General features: G+C 40.4%; 2 protein-coding genes across 3 annotated transcripts in view; one reads left to right on the forward strand and one right to left on the reverse strand.

The window, feature by feature from the left end:
* Positions 1–7,627, forward strand: part of LOC128302816 (serine/threonine-protein kinase Nek8) — a 33,342-nt gene extending 25,715 nt beyond the window's left edge. The window contains exon 8 of the mRNA XM_053039666.1: positions 7,513–7,627. Coding sequence (XP_052895626.1) covers positions 7,513–7,627 — 115 coding nt within the window. The remainder of the gene's footprint in view (positions 1–7,512) is intronic.
* Positions 7,628–8,750: 1,123 nt separating this feature from the next.
* Positions 8,751–15,239, reverse strand: LOC128301522 (ras-related protein Rab-8A). 2 transcript variants are annotated; one of them, XM_053038058.1, is made up of 6 exons: positions 15,153–15,239; positions 13,721–14,255; positions 11,521–11,720; positions 11,137–11,229; positions 9,840–9,953; positions 8,751–9,778 (listed from the first exon to the last, which is right to left on the reverse strand). In XM_053038058.1, exons 2-6 carry the CDS (start codon positions 13,842–13,844, stop codon positions 9,650–9,652), a joined length of 660 nt encoding a protein of 219 aa, XP_052894018.1. In that variant the 5' UTR covers positions 13,845–14,255; positions 15,153–15,239; the 3' UTR covers positions 8,751–9,649. The 2 variants fall into 2 exon arrangements, with proteins under 2 accessions (XP_052894018.1, XP_052894017.1); XM_053038057.1 differs by lacking the exon at positions 15,153–15,239 and having other exon boundaries at positions 13,721–14,340.
* Between the last annotated feature and the right edge of the window lie 73 nt (positions 15,240–15,312).

Raw genomic sequence — 15,312 nt, forward strand, 5'->3', positions numbered from 1 at the left:
ACAAGTATTCGTGCTCAATCTTCAACACGTTCCGTATTTATACAGATGTTTTGTTTTTTGACAAACGTACATTTTATTGCATGTACAACAAACATTTTTCTTTCTGTTATTCGGTATATAAGAAGCTTACAATTGTGTTTAATAGCACCGTTTTGAATCTACTACATCAGCATACTCTGTAACGCTTAACTTTCCAACAGACATGTTATACAAACTGATTATTTTAGCCGCTGTGCTTTCGATACAGCTACTATTCCTTAACGGTAAGTTTTGCTGGCAAGAACAAGCTTCAACTACAGTTTATGATATAGTCTATATTGTTTCAACCTAATCTAGCACAATCTACTCCGATCGCCTTGAAGATTCCAGCCTGTCGAGCAAACGAGAGGTTTATCCAATGCGGCAACTATTGTAATGAGAACATATGTGGTACAGGTACCACACCGACCTGTTGTTGGAACACGTGTCAATCGGGATGTTACTGTAGTAGCGGTTATGCACGTAACAAGAAAGGTATCTGCGTTCCTTATAAATCGGCTGGTGTACGCTCCTCGCCTCACTCTTCGCTTGTTTGTATTACCTACGCAAATTGCGATGGAACCATGTGAAATAAATTTAAATATTGGCACAATGTTACTGCTAAACGATGACAGAAATAAGTGCATCAACAAACTAGGCTTTATTTAAATCATAATCGATGCTCATCCGTATTTGTTTGTCGAGGGCACTAGTAATGATTGAGTTAATGTGCTACTTTTAGAACATAATGCTGATGGTTACGGACTTCGCCGTTTGTGCGAGTACCATGAGAAGCTTCATATAGTGTCTATGATGCACAATCGTTTTTCTGCTTGTTTCCTCAATAAACAAGTATCTGCGAACAAAAATATAGTTCCTTCTAAAAATAGTTCATTTTAATTTTAGTAACCCACAACCATTTTTAGTATCACAGATCAATCACCGCTCGTTTTCACCACCGATCACGAATCACCGATATGTAAATTGTAATGTGACGTTGTGAAACAAGATAAAAATTTCGAATATTTTTAATAGTAGGCTTTAAACACATGTGACAAAGGAGATCTTGCAAGACTGTACGATTCACTGACATGGCTCAACAAATGTAAAGAAGTTCAGTTAAGACGTGAAACACTCTGTCCAATAATATATGTCTAGTTGGATGCTATTGTAAGATTGGTTTTGCATGTAACAGGAAAGGTGTTGCCGTTCCGTTTCATGTCCGCTGAATTCCATGTTCAGTTGTCCTTCAGTTGAAATTTGTGCTGGAAATACGTAAAATAAATTAGACTACGAAATAACACATTTATGAATGAAGAGTATACTGACTCTCTATGTGGTATTCTCGTAAATAGAATCACCTCCACCAAAAACCTCGGGGTCTGACTTGACGATAAATTTTATTGTTGAAGCCGGCAACACATCAAACAAGTAAAAAAGGGCACACGGATTTGTCATACCTTTTGCCTTAAATCTCTGCACTGCTGTTGGATGCCTTGGTTATTTGGTTCTCGAGTAACCAGACAGTAACGGTCATGGCAGCTCGCCACTTCCTATCTTAGTATATGGAAACCGTTTCCCTCCTATCCACATCCACATATGGAAATCATTCTGGATCTTTTCAGTCTTTAAAAAGTTGTGGAATCAGGAATTAATCCTTCAAAACTGTTTGACAGAATTCCGTATTGGTTCCCTAAAACCCATTTGCACTGCGGATCCTGCGGCATTCGGTGTCGATGGGCCGCTAGTGAAGGAGGGTCTCCGAAGGAAGTGTTTGTAGTCGCCTCTGTTCATGTGAGGTAAGAAAGAAAACGAGTCCCTGAAGGTCAACGAGCCTCCCTCGACTGATGAGCACCAACTACCATGCCGCTCTAGGCTCCATGCCCACAGTTACTACGTATGGTGGTAATTTCGTTACTTAGTTTTTGAAAACACTTTTTCATTTAAATGTCAAAATCAAGCTTAAAGTGGCCAGCTAGATCTGGGCTATGCATCGACTTTGCTCGTGATCTCTGAGAGCTTCTCGACAACACTTCGACTTTGCAATTTCTAAAAATTTGCGTGAACTAGACTTCACTGCTCGTGTTTGTAACGAGTTTAAGGATATTTTTATTTGAAATCGTTGTTTTGTTAGTTAGTTCGACCGGTCATTGAGTTTGTTCGTCCGGTCTCCACGGCAGCAAGATAGGATAGTTAGAACATAAGCTGCTCAACGAAAATTTACACAAATACTTTATTATTGTTGTAAAGATCACCTTCTGTTCACGCACAACAACAACACACCAGGACGAATTGACAGTTGACGATCGGTTTCGTCAAGTTTCGTCAACTGTCGGAATGTGAGTGCCAGGGGCACTCAATGGAGGTTATAAATACTGGTGCAAAAATATAAATCGATCTCTTTTTTCTACTCAACGCCTCGATTCCGGTAAATATTACAGCCAGCAAAATAAATCCGAAATCCGCAAATTCGTTCACCTTCTTAACTACCGGACTACATGTTTAATTTTTGGTTTAGAATCTTTAGAACATAGCAGAATGGCGGTACAGTGCATTTTCCTCCATAAGGCTATTTCAAGAATTGCTGATGCATCTTAGCAAAATTAACTTTCTAGCTACAGCTAGACAGTTGAAACCAAGACAAGTTTTACCGCCTTGTCGTGGATTTTAGATCCACAATACATAGCACTAAGGACCCTATTATTCCAATGACGGAAGTATACAATGACGTAAATATTTTAGTTGATTTAATTATGACAGTTAACCAAATTAGGAATTGTTTAACATTAGTTTTCTGATGATCTCTATGTCCTACTTATGAGAATTATTCTTGACCTTGAGTAGCTTCTTGACAGACAGGTCGTTGTATGCGAACCGAATACGCCGGGACACGCATATTAGTAATCTATGAATAAACAAATAATTCAACATAATTGCTCGTCTAAGCTCATTGCTTATAATTGATCAATCATTTATTTGTGAACATAATGGTCATACAACTGTGTTATACGACCCTGCGGTCGTGTGCTGGATTGCGCTGCATATGACAACATGCGGAACGAGTAGATGTGTGACACTACTTTAAGCTTGAATTATCCAGCGGTATGTAAAGCAGGATGTTTTTGAATCCCATATTATACACACACCATGGATGGTAAATGCGTTCCTTTTAAATTGTTTTCAAATTGCTAGAGTCCAGCTAGTTGTTGCATGCGTTAAAGGAGCATTGACCCAGGCTGAGGGTTCGACGATAGATGGCGCTAAGAGAGAGATCGCGATCGGTGACACACGAGAATTCCCGATCCCCAGGGGGAATGACCGAGTGGTCTTGATCGAAAGGACTTGATCAGTAAAAGGCATTCTACCAACGAACCCGAGTTTATCGAGGTGATTTTTTAGCTTCGCTGAATAAAGGACGCTATCGTCTTACTTTGATTTAAAATTCGGGTGACAAGAGTCTGTTGCCGCGGTGGCAACATACTCACATGTATGCATGCTAGATCTTCAACACGTTCCGTATTTATACAGATGTTTTGTGTTATGACAAACGTACATTTTATTGCATGTACAACAAACATTTTTCTTTCTGTTATTCGGTATATAAGAAGCTTACAATTGTGTTTAATAGCATCGTTTTGAATCTACTACATCAGCATACTCTGTAACGCTTAACTTTCCAACAGACATGTTATACAAACTGATTATTCTAGCCGCTGTGCTTTCGATACAGCTACTATTCCTTAACGGTAAGTTTGGCTGGCAAGGACAAGCTTCAACTACAGTTTATGATATAGAGTACATTGTTCCAACCTAATCTAGCACAATCTACTCCGATCGCCTTGAAGATTCCAGCCTGTCGAGCAAACGAGAGGTTTATCCAATGCGGCAACTATTGCAATGAGAACAAATGTGGTACAGGTACAGGATTGAGATGTTGTTGGAACAAGTGTCAATCGGGATGTTACTGTAGTAGCGGTTATGCACGTAACAAGAAAGGTATCTGCGTTCCTTATAAATCAGCTGGTGTACGTTCGACGCCCCACGATTGGCTAGTTTGTATTACCTACGCAAAATGCGATGGAACCATGTGAAATAAATTTAAATATTGACACAATGTTACTGCTAAACGATGACAGAAATAAGTGCATCTTGAACCATCTAGGCTATATTTAAATCATAATCGATGCTCATCCGTGTTTGTTTGTCGAGCGAAACAGTAATGATTGAGTTAATGTGTTACTTCCATAACATAATGCTGATGCTGATGTCGATGATGCACAATCGTTTTTCTGCTTGTTTCCTCAATAAACAAGTATCTGCGAACAAAAATATGGGAGATATGTACGGTTTAAACTGATACACGTTTACCACGCTTTATAGTTCCTTCTAAAAATAGTTCATTTTAATTTTAGTAACCCACAACCATTTTTAGTATCACAGATCAATCACCGCTCGTTATCTGGCGCAATGTTATTGTTTGGTCTTATTGTTTGTCACATACATGTTTGGCTTTGTAGAGTTTTTCGATAGTTATTAATGGTACACATTTTACCTCATCTCATGTTCAAGTCCAATCTGATGTAAAGATCTAAACAATGCATTCCTAAAAATATCGATACCGACTAACGATTTTGTAAGGTAGTGGTAGTCGTTCGTGGGTCTTCTGATGCCAGCATATAACAAAATCCATACATTTTAAGAAGACGCAGCGCTTAACGTATGAGCGATAGCAAGCCCTCACGATGAAGGTTTTCCAATGGATTGAACAAAATGTTGAGAGGTGGTCTTATTGTTCTATACGACACTGTATTTACTGCTTCTTGCATACCTTCTGTATTTGTACAGATGATTCCAACAGATTTCTATTTAATTTTTTGCTGGACTCTTAGTACCATGAAGGAAGAAAATTCTATCTCGATTCATATAGTATATAAAGAGCTCAGAAATGTGTTTTGAAATCATTTGAATCTTCTTACCTAGTTAAAGCTTCAGGCAGACATGTCACATCGACTAATTATTCTAGCTGTCGTGGTTTCGATGCAACTGCTATTCCTCAATGGTAAGTGATGACGAAAAGGATTATTCACATAAATTGGCTAACGATTAAAGCATTCATTTTCGATTCCAACCAAGCACAAACTCCTGCATCCACAACCCAGAAACCAATCTGCAAGCAAAACGAGCATTATCTTGAACTCGGGGATAGATGTATGGAGGTTAAATGTAACGCAAACAGGTCTATACGTCCCACGTACTGCAGTATGAAAATGCAACCAGGATGCTTTTGCGACGCTGGTTATGCTCGTAAAAAGGACGGCATGTGCGTTTATTACAAAATTGGCCGTGCGTGCTCGAACTCCCGTTGTTTGAAATATGTAAATTGTAATGTGACGTTGTGAAACAAGCTAAAAATTTCGAATATTTTTAATAGTAGGCTTTAAAACATGTGACAAAGGAGATCTTGCAAGACTGTACGAATCACGGACATGCCTCATCAAGACGTGAAACACTCTGTCCAATAATATATGTCTAGTTGGATGTTATTTTAAGATTGGTTGTGCATGTCCGCTGAATTCCATGTTCTATTGTCCTTTAGTTGAAATTTGTGCTGGAAATACGTAAAATAAATTAGGATACGAAATAACACATTTATGAATGAAGAGTATAATGACATGTAATAATATGTACCTATATTAAAATATATAAAAAAAAACCTTCTCTTTATGCTAGAGGGGTTCTCCATCGCCCGGGGGATGATTCTAACAAACATAATAAAACATAATAAAACACACAAACAAGGCTTATTTTAGCACACTTTATTGGTGGAGCTAAAAAATCACGTCATCGTTCGCCGGGTTAGCTTTTTAGATTGTCATTTCTCCTGGTCGTTGATCCTCTTAGTTCTGGCGTGCTCGGCTCGATCGCTTGCTCCGCTCGATGTGGCGCCCTCTTCAGCCAAACGGTCGACACCAGTTGTCACATTTGAATCGACCGTTGAATAATATTCAACATGTGCAGTTAACACCTTTAAGCACATACTCCAGATGTGCAGGGTAATTACACATGAACGCATAACTGAGTGAAGCACTGTGATAGAAACCCTTTTGTTTACTGTTACTACACTACCAAACTATTTTTAAAATATACTATTACGAGGCGTTAGCTCCTAGATCTGCCTGCTGGGACTAACGACTGCCAAATAATACTTACACTGACCATAAACACAAGGCATAACTATAAGTGCATGCACTGAACATACCACTCACTGAACAGTTCTATGCGATCGAAACAACAGATTGCATGATATCAGTCAATACAGAGTTGACAACACAAAAGCAGTGATTGAAATAAAGCAATTGAATTCTGCTCTTATGAAAGAAAGATTGAACTTGAGCCTAACTGTTTGTTTTCATCCTGTACTAATAACCTACAACAAGTGGCCAGGCGAAAAAAATGTAAAAACAACTTCCGCCAAGGTTTGCAATCTGTCTTACATATCTATCAAAGCATTCTTACGTAACTGCAATCGAACCACATTTCGAATCTCCGACAAACTGGCACTAAAAACGAAAAACCCTCGCATTCGAACCTCGACCTCGAAAAAACGGTCTCGCTTTGCAAATTTGGCCATCAGCTGAGCAATCTCGCACATATCTGTGCCACAGTAGCAAGCTATGAAACACCGAAGACTACATCTCTGCAGCCCTCTAGCGTCAGCAACACTTTGCACAAGTGTGGTACAAGTTTTGCCAATGTCAGGTCCCATTCGCGTATCAAAATAAGATTTTTCCTATCAACACGCAAAATGTACGCGTCATTTGTTATATATAAGCTGCGAAAAAATCAGTTCTACTCCACTCTTGCCGTATTGCTCCGATTGCTGGGTAGAATTAAATAGCGAAACCATGCTACACAGAGGTAGTTTCTTAGTGATTGTGCTTTCCGTTCTGGTGTTGTGTGTGTACGGTAAGGCGCGCAGGAAAACAATTGCAACGATCGGCGATCTTTTAAACGCATTTTAATTTATAAAAAATATAGCACAAGATCCAGCACCTATCAGTCAAAATCCTACACCGACCTGCGATAAGGGTGAAGCTTACTCGGAATGTGGTAGCAGTTGTACCGAATCGAAGTGCGAAGTTCAGTACATGGTCTGCCCTGCAATGTGTTCTCGGGGATGCTTTTGTAAGGAAGGATACTCACGTAACCGGTACGGTAACTGCGTACCAAGGTACATGTGCAAGTACTTAACTTACGAAGGTTAAATGACCATCGCACGCAGCAAAAGGGTAAGTAAATGGTTTTAATTATCAGGCCTACGACGTGTGTAGAAGCGCGAATGGATGTGTGTCTTTGTTTTCTGTTTTTTCACTAGCACCGCACCGAAATGCCTGTAAAGTATAACACATGATTGTTCTTATCCTTACCCACCTGAAATAATAATGTTTTTATCTTATCTTTTATTTTCGATTTCAACATGTACTTTCTCGGCAGGCTGTACACCTCCAAGCAACAGCAAAGCGTAGGATCATACGTAAAGCTACTGGATGTGCATCCTTTACAACACAGCATTCTGGTGCTGGTTGAAACCAACTGCCCCTTAACGTAGTATGTTCAGCCCAATCACGTCAATCACCGAGAGGTGACACATATTGCCACACGGACGGAAGCTCATCGTACCATTTTTGCAAATCTGTTGCCACACATGGTTCTACCTTCACCCCACACGCAGCTGTGCAATGAAAGAAACATGCACTGCAGAGTTTGTATTTCTCAAACAGAGCACATCCCGAGGGAGTGACGCATTTGTTTTTTTTTTCGGATGTTCTACAAAATTTCGATTAGCTAAGCCCGCTCAGTAAAATAGCACGTGTACAGTATGCTTTTTGTGATAATTTTATTTCGAAATAGTCCAAAGAAAACTACCATCAATTTTACAACGCCATTTTGTTGCAGTTCAGATCTCCAACCCCCCGACGTGTTTTGCTTTGCATCTGTTCTGCGTTTATCCACTGTTCCTTCCCACCGCTTAGTTGGGGATGCTTTCATCGCTGATGTATGATCGATGTTGGGCGATGCTTCTGCTTGTAGTGGACATTCACCATCAAATAGGCTGAAGCAACATTTAAAATCAAACCCCCCAACCATTCAAATCGTTCATGGTTTAGCTTACTTTTGTAACCGTATTCTTTCCTTCAGTTTCCTTTTTTTTTTTCGTTCGTTTAGATCAGTTTTACATTCCACCGCAGTAGTTATCTTACTTGTTTGTAGTGTTTCAATCTCGTTTATGTTTATGTATGTTTAAGATTTTCTTCTCGTTTCGTTAAACCCTCGCGTCCCAAATAACCCTCCCAACCACCGGTATCTTACCTTTAAACTCGAAACGGTGGCTTTTTAAATGCGTTCTTATCAATACAGTGTACACAAAAAAATTGAGTGGGTTTTAAATTTGGCTATTACATATAATAAGTGTGTTCAATTTTCCTATGATGAGATCCAATCGAGATTGAGCGTTATGTTTGTAGAAAAACTAAAATTTGCTAACAACACAAAAACAATGACATAGGAAGTGAATGACATAAAATACCAGTAGTACGGTATCAATATGCATCGTTAAAAGTTTCAGTAAAGCATACGATAAACTTATCAGGATGTAGTAAAAATAGCACTATTGACGAATGAAATCTTCACTATACTTTTAGTACAATAAAATACACTACTTAGTAGACAGGAATTCGTATGGCCTAAAATGAGTCCCGCCGGATGGCGATTGGAAATTTAATCATTTAGGGGTTTGAGGCATTCAACGAAACTTAAAATAAAGTTTTTCTTAAGCAAAACATTCTTGAAAACGCCCGCTGAAAGACTGTTTAGATTTTTTACAAGTGTTTCCGGCTTCCGGTTGCTCATCTTCCTTTTGCTGTCATGTTTCATGCAATTGAATTGAACACACACACGCTACCAGTTAGCATTTGTTACTTATGCGTGATGTTTGTTACGTAATGGCAACTGGTTAAAAATTACCTAAATTGATTAAACGTCCTCACCCAGTGCTTGACTATTGTAGCATCCCTTCTAACGTTATACAGGATTGACCGATCTCAGCCGATGGCGAAGCACACAAATCTGGTGACGCATTCGTCCGTCGCCGCAACGTGTGTGTCTTGTTCCGGTAAGCAGCGTTGATGCACTAAATTATGTTTCGCATTTTATGTAGTTAATAGTTTAAATAATACCTCACACAGCTCTCCACCCCTCCTACTATCCGTTTTCCCCTGTATTCCTTTGAAACTGTGTCGCCTTTCTTGAAACGTTATTTGTGCATCGTCAATTGTGGAGATTTTCATTTTTTTTTTGCAATCACAGGGTTTCTATGGCAACCACTGAGCAACAATTCTGGTTGCTTCAGCGTGTAGAACGAGTGGCGATGGTCCGGCGTGAAGATTTCGCCAAATATGTTCCACTTTACACGCATTTTACTCACGTCTGCCGCTAACCGATACATACAAGTCTTGTCCTGAAATGTTCGAAGCAACTCTTTCGACACATTGAAGCCGATCTTCATCTTTTGTGTAATGCGTATCTGCGTGTCTAAAAGGCTGCCACTGTCTTTTGCGCAAAAAGCACCAATTTAGCACGAACAGCGTCCACCTTCGCCACCGCTACCTAACGTAAACGGTCCGAGACCGTTAGATCCGGGTCCGTTCTTGATCATATCCTGCAGGCCTTTCTGACGATCGCCATCATCAAAGTTTTCACCCTGAAATATACGAAATGCGTATTAGAGTACAGTGTAAAATTCGGGTGAGGCTCGTCCTTACCCGATGTTCTCTCTGTTCGCGTATCTTCCGGGCCAGCGTCAGGAATGCTTCCTCGATGTTGATGTTCTGTTTGCACGACACTTCAAAGAACGGCATGTCAAAGTTTTCAGCAATCTGTACCAAGGAAAGACAAAAGCAGGGATTTCATTTACATAGATTAGCAAAGCTAATAAAGCGGAAAGCTAAACTAATTTATTAAATTTATTTATTTATTTTTATTTTTATTTATTTGTTTTATTAAAAGTCGGAATCGGATGTTAAAATGTTGGAATTTAGTAATGATTTGGACAATTTGGCTAAACGGGCCTACTTAGTTCAAGATCTCATGCTCACACGGAAAATCGAGGATCGAATCTCATCTGGAATAAACTAATAATAGAACAAAGTTGATTGATGTTGAGTGGTCCTAAAACAAAGGAAGTCTAGTGATCTTTATGGTTTATGGAGACATAAAGTTAGGAGCTCAATACGTCACGAATAAGAAGTATCTTGGTAGTTTACTACTGCTAGGCATACTAAAACCGTCATAAATACGTTCCGTTCATAAATATAGTTGTATAATTAATCTAACAGGTCCATATAAGGGTTTACTAAATATTTACAAATTTACGTTGCCTGTTCGTCACCCCTTGTCGACCGACACTTCCTACAAGCGGATATATTTCAGAATCCACAGGTCATTGGCATCGTCTAGTCAATAAAAATAACGTAAACAGGGCAGGGAATATTTTACCCTTTATTCCACAACCCAACCCCCCGATATAACCACTAGCAAAGCGACCTGTATGACTAATGAAAACCCCCTTCTCAAAACATAGCTCAAATCACAGCTGAGATCAGGAAAACGGCGCCAACCGCACATCGCATTCCGTGTGTCGCCTATTTGTCTCGGTTAATGCTCCTTTCCAGTTCCATTGGCCCGTTTCCGCTCAGGTGCTCCCTTGAAGGGAGGCCATGGTTTAGTCGTTAACCACCACTGGGTTACTTCACCGGTACCAATCATTTACACGGCGGAAGTGGGAATTGAGTCAACAAACAACAAAAATTAGAGCCATACAAAACAGTCATCCGATTAGTGCTTTGGTCCAAATAGAAAAGGAACTCATTTTCTCCGCACCTTGCCACATGAAGGTATCATGTGAATGGCAAGTTCTTCATTCTGGTGTTAAGCAGCAGTCTCGGTTCCAAAAAGCGAATCGAATGCGACGGTGCAATAAATTAATTTCAATTAATTCCTTTCGCCAGTTCGTCGGCGGCAGGCATACGGTGGTACAACACCATCAACAACTCTCATTACCTTTTCACCTCGTTCCTTGTCGACTGCTCGCTGTGGTGGGCTGCATTCACACTTATTGCCGGCCAGAACTTTTACCACATCAGGAGCCGCGTTCTAGAGTTGATGAAAGGAAAAAAGAATTATTTGTTGACGGTTAACGTAGATAGATGAGCGATGAAAAGGTACAGCAATTGCACATGCACTTGGGTTATGGATTTTTCTATTCATAAACTAATTGGTGCGGTAAAACAGGATTAAAAGGTCCGGAATTAAGTTCCTATATCTGAGTAAAGTATATTACAGTGCATGAAAATGAAAATTTAACATTTAACACAACCAAATTAAATCGTTCAATATTCTCAATAATGAATTATATTCTTTCATTTTCCACATTAGTGCATTTACCTCCTGAATGTTCCGTAACCAGTAGGACAAGTTGTTGAACGATTCCAGGCTCGTCACGTCGTACATCAGCAGAATCCCCATTGCACCACGGTAGTAGGCAGTCGTCAGCGTGCGGAACCGTTCCTGACCGGCCGTGTCCCAGATCTGTAGCTTGATCGGCACACCGTCCAGGTTGATGAGTTTCTGCTTGAAATCGATGCCTGTGTGTCACCATAAAACAAACATACAACCAAAATAGAAAGCGTATCAGGGGAAATGCCGAGTTCCCGATCAAATAAGGTCCCGTTGGCGGGGCTTTTGTTCGTGCGGCAATAAAAGAAACGTGGTAAACAATGGGACACGATTGCTGGAGGTTCCATGGTCTTGGTTTTTTGTTTAAAACCATTATCAATTTCCATTCGGGTTTTCGTGGCTTGGGAAGCGCGCAGTAGCAAAAAGAAAAGGGGAAACATCCGGATTGGGACAAATACTATCCATAAAACATGAAGCTTTATTAGATTCTGCTGGGACCTCTCATCGGGAAGGATATGATGTCTGCTTTTACCAGACGAATACAGCCAGTTCAGGCAGACGGTGAGCAAATAGTGTTTCTGTCAACGAACGGCCATTGCTATTGAACCAGCTGTCACTGCATATCCTTTTGGGCAACAAGCTAACGAGCTTTTCTTTGACCAAATGCACAAAACTATTCTGCATTGAAATCATTCATTTTTGTACGTCCTACCCTAGAGAACATCGAAATAGGATCCACACTTCGCTAATGGACCTGTTCCAAAGTTTTGGCGGTCTTAGCGTGAGGAATATAAAATTCATGTCTTGCTGTTCCACCGTATTCTAGCGTTTTTTGTCTGTATTTCTCTACAAGAACATTTGGAAATGGCCGTTTTATCCGGACGCCCGATCCATCAACAGCCAAACCAATTGCCGCACCATGCACAGCATCGGAAGCTACGAGAACGAACCTGAATAGCGGTAAAATGCACTAAAATACGACACCGGACCCCCGTTAATGTCGATCGTAAAAAGTGTCTCGTCGAAACCCGGCGCAGAGGGCGCAGGACAGAGTAAATACGTGATACACGGAGGAAACTTCCTTCCAACAGACCGGGAATGCTCATAAAAAGGTGAACGCGCCATGTCGTTCTAGCATCCTGCAATGCACTGGCCGGGAACGGTAACGATTCGCTCCGGATGGGTAGAACGTGTGAAGAATTTGTTTTAAGTTTTTCCTATTTTAGTTGGAGGTAGTGAACTAGCAGAAATTTCGAGCAATGATTTATAAAAAAAAACCAGTTGTTTATGATTGTTATAGAGACTTTGAGCTAGGCAGCTTCATTCGCCTCTATAAAAAACAGTTCTGTTTTGGTTTCAAACGCCTGAAGGTATGCAATGTATGGAATACTATGAAATATTCAGGAGAACTCGATCCAAAGAGTGATATCAAATAACAGTTACAATATAAATTGCACTAACTTTTTATCGTTAATTGAAACTACTTAAGGAATATAAAATGTAGTACAATAGTAACTTCGTATCGATCAACAGTCTAGGTAAGTTGTTCATCATCCAAAAACACCGGCGAGTGTGAGTAGTTTTTCACTCAGCTTCATTTCCCTGCACAAATGCATCCGGTAATTCATTCTGGCACATTTCCTCACTACTTTTCTATGGATGCACTGCTCCATACATCAGTGACGATGATGATGATGATGATGATGATGATGTTCATGATGATAATGATGATGATACGACCAGCAAGGGCAAATCTCTTGCTGGCGACGATGCATCATTGCATATGCAAACTGCAATTCCCCAGTCGCCTGTAATTATCCGCACGAAACCCACGCCATGAATCATCGCGGGCGAGAATTTAGATTTCTTGCGGGGCCCGTTTCGGGATGGGTAAAAGAAAGTAAAGGTCAGGAATTAACGACGAAAAGTGCTAAAGCAACAAAGCATACATTAGTCGTAATGGTGTGTCCTCGTTGTTCGATCAATTCTTTGGTTTGTTTGTTTGTTTTTAATTGATGAAAAGTATCGTAATGTTAATGTACTTTAATTGCAGCATAATGCCACACTTGCAATTGCATAAACGAGCATTATGATGTGTTCTACCCTTCGGTCCTCTAAGGATACCTTTCCCGAAACAAAATGTGTCCTACCTCTACCTCTTGCTTCGTCGCAAACTATCGTTACTTACCGATCGTGGAAATGTACGTATCGTAGTACCGCTCGTCACAGTAACGATGCACGATGCACGTCTTGCCAACGTTGGAATCGCCCAACACCAGCACCTTGTACGTGGCCGCAAAATCGAGTGCCATTTTACGATGCGCCTTTTGCTTACTCCTCCGGCCCACCAAGAAAACGGATGATGTCCCTTTTGCTGCTTCCTTTCGCGTGAGTCAACCGACGCAAAAAGTGCACGTGTGTGTGTGTGTGCGGACGTGTCTGTGTGTGTGAGCCGTTTGTCTAGCGAATCCTTCTACCATGCAGCTACGAACGTGGTGGAAGGTTTCGTCCTTATTTTTTCGCTCTTTGTCTCGCCACGAACCAACTAGTAGGCTATGGCTCAGAACAGATGGAAAATGAGTGTCTTTGTGTCTGGTTAAGATTTCCTTCCGGTGGAAAAACACACTGTTACTGCGTCATCGCTTCTCGTCACTGATGGAATGATGGACTTTTAATGATGTGTGTCACTGTTGCTGTCGAATGTCTAACAATCGGGAACTAATCTAGATGCACAAAATTTCACAATATATGCGGGCTGGAAAAAATAAGCTGGTAACTCACACACCCAATAATTTTAGCACTATTATGTGAAAGTATGATCTTCCGCTCCGGGAACAATCAAACCTTATTCCACTGTAACAAGAAACACTGTTGTAAACAACGTTTTACTTTGTTTGGTCTATAAATCAAAAGGATTTTTTCAAAAGAAAATCGATGCCTACAATCAATCTGCCTTCTTATTAGAAATATAGCCACATATATTAATCACACCATAGTGGAAGTATCGCACAATTGAAAATCTCCTTTTTCCTGTTTGCTGGATAGAACAAGTTAGATCACTTTGTAGCCTAATGGTAAAATAGCAATATTGACATCCAGGCGTTACCACTCGAGCTACCTACTACACGAGAACTGAACGCACCCCACTAGCGACTGTTTTTCCCGAGACCAAACGCAAAGTTTTCCTTGTTGACTTTTCCTTACATCATAACTGCGCGTTCCCGAGAGTGTGTGCGTGCGTGGCTGTGCATGAGTATTGGTAAAAGCTCGCGACGGGACCGGGAGCGTTCCTTCGTCGTGCAAACACCAAACGCTCTCATGTTGACGTTTGCCTTACGGCGCTGCAATTCACAATGCTCTGACTCACAACGATCTGTTACGATAAACAAGTGTCGCAATGATGCTTTGTTCAGGAATTAAATGAAAAGCGGAAAATGCACCACTACTTCAGTTGTTTAAGAAGCTATTTAACACCAATAATGTGACGACTTTTTGTTATTAAAATAAACCGACCTCAGCTCCTTACTGTTTTTCCTTATGGTTCATACACTCTTTTGCTCATAAACAAAACAAGCGCATAGTGAATCTAATATCTCACCACCACATTTTATCTAAACTACCTGATATAAACCAATAATAACTCCCTTCGACTGCAATACACGAAATTGTTTCGCAAACCTTCTTGTAGTCCCCCGTCACAATGTTTTGCTCACAATTCGCGTCCTGCTGAGTGTACGGATTCAACACAAAACAAAGTGGCAGGAAAAATCAATACAACCC

This window comes from Anopheles moucheti, chromosome 3 (genome assembly GCF_943734755.1).
Source record: "Anopheles moucheti chromosome 3, idAnoMoucSN_F20_07, whole genome shotgun sequence".
Taxonomy (NCBI): Eukaryota; Metazoa; Arthropoda; class Insecta; order Diptera; family Culicidae; genus Anopheles; species Anopheles moucheti.

Bases quoted from the DNA above. Each gene is read 5' to 3' on its own strand.
- LOC128301522 (XM_053038058.1), bottom strand. From the start codon at position 13,844: ATGGCACTCGATTTTGCGGCCACGTACAAGGTGCTGGTGTTGGGCGAT. The intron at 9,954-11,136 runs GTAATGAGAGTT...TCCTTGGTACAG, and splicing joins ACAAGGAACGAGGTGAAAAG to ATTGCTGAAAACTTTGACAT. The intron at 9,779-9,839 runs GTAAGGACGAGC...CGTATATTTCAG, and splicing joins GCGAACAGAGAGAACATCGG to GGTGAAAACTTTGATGATGG.